A 3,734-nucleotide genomic window follows, 5' to 3' on the forward strand; every position below is an offset into this window, starting at 1 on the left:
GTATGCAACATAATAAAATGTTAAAATAACCTGGAGATATTTTCTCTGAACATATGTACCCTGATTTATCAATGTCACATTATTAAAATTAAAAAAATGAACACAGAGACAAACATACAGAATAAGAAGCCTAGAAAGAAACCACTCTGTAAATATTGTCAACTAATATTTTACAAGGGAGTACCTGTTGGTTCACAATCTAAGGAATGTCTCGATGAAATTTGAACTGGCCCCCATGCACAAAGGGCAAAGAGAGACCAAAGAAAGTGGAAACTCAAGGATTAGCCAAATTATATATACATAACACATAGATACAGAATACAAGATAGCAATAGCCAGAGGGAAAAGGGGGGTGGAGGTAGGTAGAGGGACCGCCAATGGGGAAAAATGTGGATAAAACAAGACTTTGCATAGGGTACGAGGAGGTGAAATGTGGTATGTATAGGGTATTATATGAAGTGAGATGCTTGAAACCATGTCAACACAATAAATTAAAAATAAAATGTTTAAATTAATGGGATAAAAGCAGCAGCTCACTCTAGATTAGCAGGTGGCAGTTTTCATAATCCAGAGAATTGACATATCAGGTTTGTCCTGGTCAGCTGCAACACAATTAGATCTTGCCCACCAAATCTTAAAATTTCATATGCAACATGTGTAACACCAAATCTTAAAAGTTCATATGCAACATGTGTAACATTCAGCTGTTCTGAAGAACACATGACTAGCTCAAGGCTCTATCCTTGGGCTAGCTTCTAGCCCATGGAGGCAAGAGAAAAAAAAAAACATTCCAAGGGCCAGGGAGAACTGAGAAGTCACTGATTCCCCAGGTCCACCTCATGGCTCATCATGCAGTCCCATCTTCTTGATGAACTCCTCCAACAGACCCAGGCATCAGTATTTACAACACTCCCCAGAAGATTCCAATAAAATCCACAATTAAAAATTAGTAACTTGCCTCATCAGATATTACCTGAATAACTAGATTTGAGAGATGCATAATTTGTATGGAAAATACCATAAAACTATGGAAAGGACATAAATTTTAAGTGTATAATAAGCAAACTGTGCACTTCATATCAATATCAGTGTCAGTGAGGAGGACATCTCATGCATTTATTATGATGTACAAAGGATCCCAAGATACTCTGCCAATTCAATTAATGACAAATCAAAGGTAGTGTAAAGTTCATATGTGAATCATAGAAAGCAATTGAAACTATGAGACTAAATAGAAAGTGACTAAGGAATTAGTATTCACTGGAATACATGTTTAATTTTTCTAGTTTTGCCAGCCACATTCCAAAAAGGATGGCACAGGTAGAAGATTATGCTGTTATGCTGTGGAGTCTCCATAGGGCACTCTTAATGTCCCTGTTTCTCAGGTTGTAAATGAAGAGGTTCAGCATGGGGGTGACCACAGTGTACATAATCAAGGCCACCACATTCTTCTTCAGGGTAGAAAACAAAGCTGATCCAAAATACACTCCAATACCTGTTCCATAAAATAAGCAAATAAGTGACAGGTGGGAGCCACAGGTGGAGAAGGCTTTATACATCCCACCTGATGAGGGAACTCTCAGAATGAAGGAAACTATTTAATAGTAAGAAAAAAGAATCCCTGAGACTGGAACTTCACCAAAATTAATGCCAACAAAATATATGACTATGTGATTGGTGAAGGTGTCAGAACAGGCAAAATGAAGGAGTTGGGAAGGATCACAGAAGAAATGATAAGTTTTTATATCTTTGAAGCAGATAAGTTATAGCACAATCAGATTGTGCAGCAGGGAGTCTAAAAGGCTAATGAAAAATGACACCAAAACTAAAAAGCCACAGAGGTGTGGGTTCATGATGACTGAATAGTACAGAGGATTACAGATGGCCATGAACCAGTCATAGGCCATCACAGTCAGATGCATACCATCCATACATCCAAAAAGAATCAAAAAAGACATCCATGTGAGGCAGCCCCCATAGGAGATGACTCTGCTGTGAGTCTGCATGTTGACTATCATCTTTGAGACGGTGGTAGAAATGAAACCAATGTTCACTAGGGACAAGCTGGAGAGAAAGAAGTACATGGGTGTGTGAAGGTGGGGGTCTGAGCTGATGGCCAGGATGATGAGCAGGTTCTCCAACACAGTGATCAGGTACATGGACAGAAAGAGCTCACTGAGCAAAGGCTGCAGTTCCAGATCATCTGATAGACTCATGAGGAAGAATTCTAAGACACCTATTATATTTTCTAATTCTATGTAGCCTGGACAACTTTGGCAAAAGAAAAAAGAACTGGAAAAAAGAAAATGAAGGGAAGGGAAGGAGGGAGAGGGGGAGGGGAAGGGGGAGGGGGAGGGGCACAAAGAAAACTAGATAGAAGGTGACGGAGGACAATCTGACTTTGGGTGATGGGTATGCAACATAATTGAATGACAAGATAACCTGGACATGTTTTCTTTGATATATGTACCCTGATTTATTGATGTCACCCCATTAAAATTAATAAAAATTTATTTATAAAAAAACTGAAAAAAAATGAGCACACTGTACCATTTTTATATTTTGTATTTAAGCAATTCATTTGTGAAGTCAGACACCCTAGTACCTTTAGCAGTATTTCTTAGTATGACAAATCCTATCTAAATAGAACTGTTTCTTTAATGTTTCTGTGTTATTCATTTCTTTTATACACACTTTACTTTGCAAAAAGTCAACCGAAGAGTATCAGAGGAGCAGAAACATTAGAGATAACAAACCCATAACACTGGGGAACAAAATTTTTGTTGCATCCACAAAAACACTGTTCTTACCTAATTCGAGTGTTCTGATCTCAAATCTGACATTACTTTTTCTCTGTATGCTACAGTTTTTTTGTAATTTAAGATTTTAGGTTTTCATCTTATTGTAAAATTTTCAATATTTAGTTTAACATAATGAAGTAAAAAGTCTTCTTGGGCATCATCTTTGTGAAAATATAATAATTTATATAATGCAATAAATACACTAATACACTAAAATATGATTGAATCAGGATTTGTCTATAATTTTGAAATAGAACATATTAAAACACTTATTTTAATCATAAAATTGGCATGAAAATTATTTAAATTATATTCAGGCAAAAATTTGCATTTGTAGCTCTTACATTTGTGTACTTGTTGAGGACAATCTTGTTTGATGCTCCAGTAGTAGTCTGCTCATCACTAATAGCTCCAAGATTTTCGGGAATCTTATCAAGTTGACTGTTCAGGAAGTGAATCTTAATGCTCATGTTATGTGCAATGTTGTGGAAAGCCAACAGCATCCTTTAAACCAGAAGTTCATAGTTTTCTGCTTTTTTGTTGCCAAGGAAGTTCTTTGTAACTGCCACAAAAGACTGCCATGCTGCTTTTTTTCTCCTCCTTTTTCATCTTCCTGGCAAATTCTTTGTCACATATAAGGTTTCAAATTTGAGGTCCATCAAATACACCTGTTTTTATCTTCTCAGAAGACAAGGCAGGAAAAGCAGAAATAGTATGTTGAAAGCATTCACTTTCTCTATTTAAAGTCTGAACAAACTGCTTCATTAAGCCAAGTTTGTTGTGAAGTGGGGGAAAATTGGTCCTGTCTCTATTAACTATAGGTTCATTTACAATATTTTGCATCCCTACTTCAAGAGCTTCACAATTCTGCCACTCCTTTCGTGTCCAGTGTTTCTCCTGAGCTCGGCTGTCCCACAAACACAGAAAGCAAGG

General features: G+C 36.9%; 1 protein-coding gene across 1 annotated transcript; it reads right to left on the reverse strand.

The window, feature by feature from the left end:
• Window positions 1-1,328: 1,328 nt before the first annotated feature.
• On the reverse strand, window positions 1,329-2,297 carry LOC136379732 (olfactory receptor 7E24-like). Its single transcript, XM_066347264.1, is given in 1 exon segment — window positions 1,329-2,297. A coding segment is annotated over 1 exon segment (888 nt). The 5' UTR covers window positions 2,217-2,297.
• Between the last annotated feature and the right edge of the window lie 1,437 nt (window positions 2,298-3,734).

This window comes from Saccopteryx leptura, chromosome 1 (assembly GCF_036850995.1).
Source record: "Saccopteryx leptura isolate mSacLep1 chromosome 1, mSacLep1_pri_phased_curated, whole genome shotgun sequence".
Classification (NCBI taxonomy): domain Eukaryota; kingdom Metazoa; phylum Chordata; class Mammalia; order Chiroptera; family Emballonuridae; genus Saccopteryx; species Saccopteryx leptura.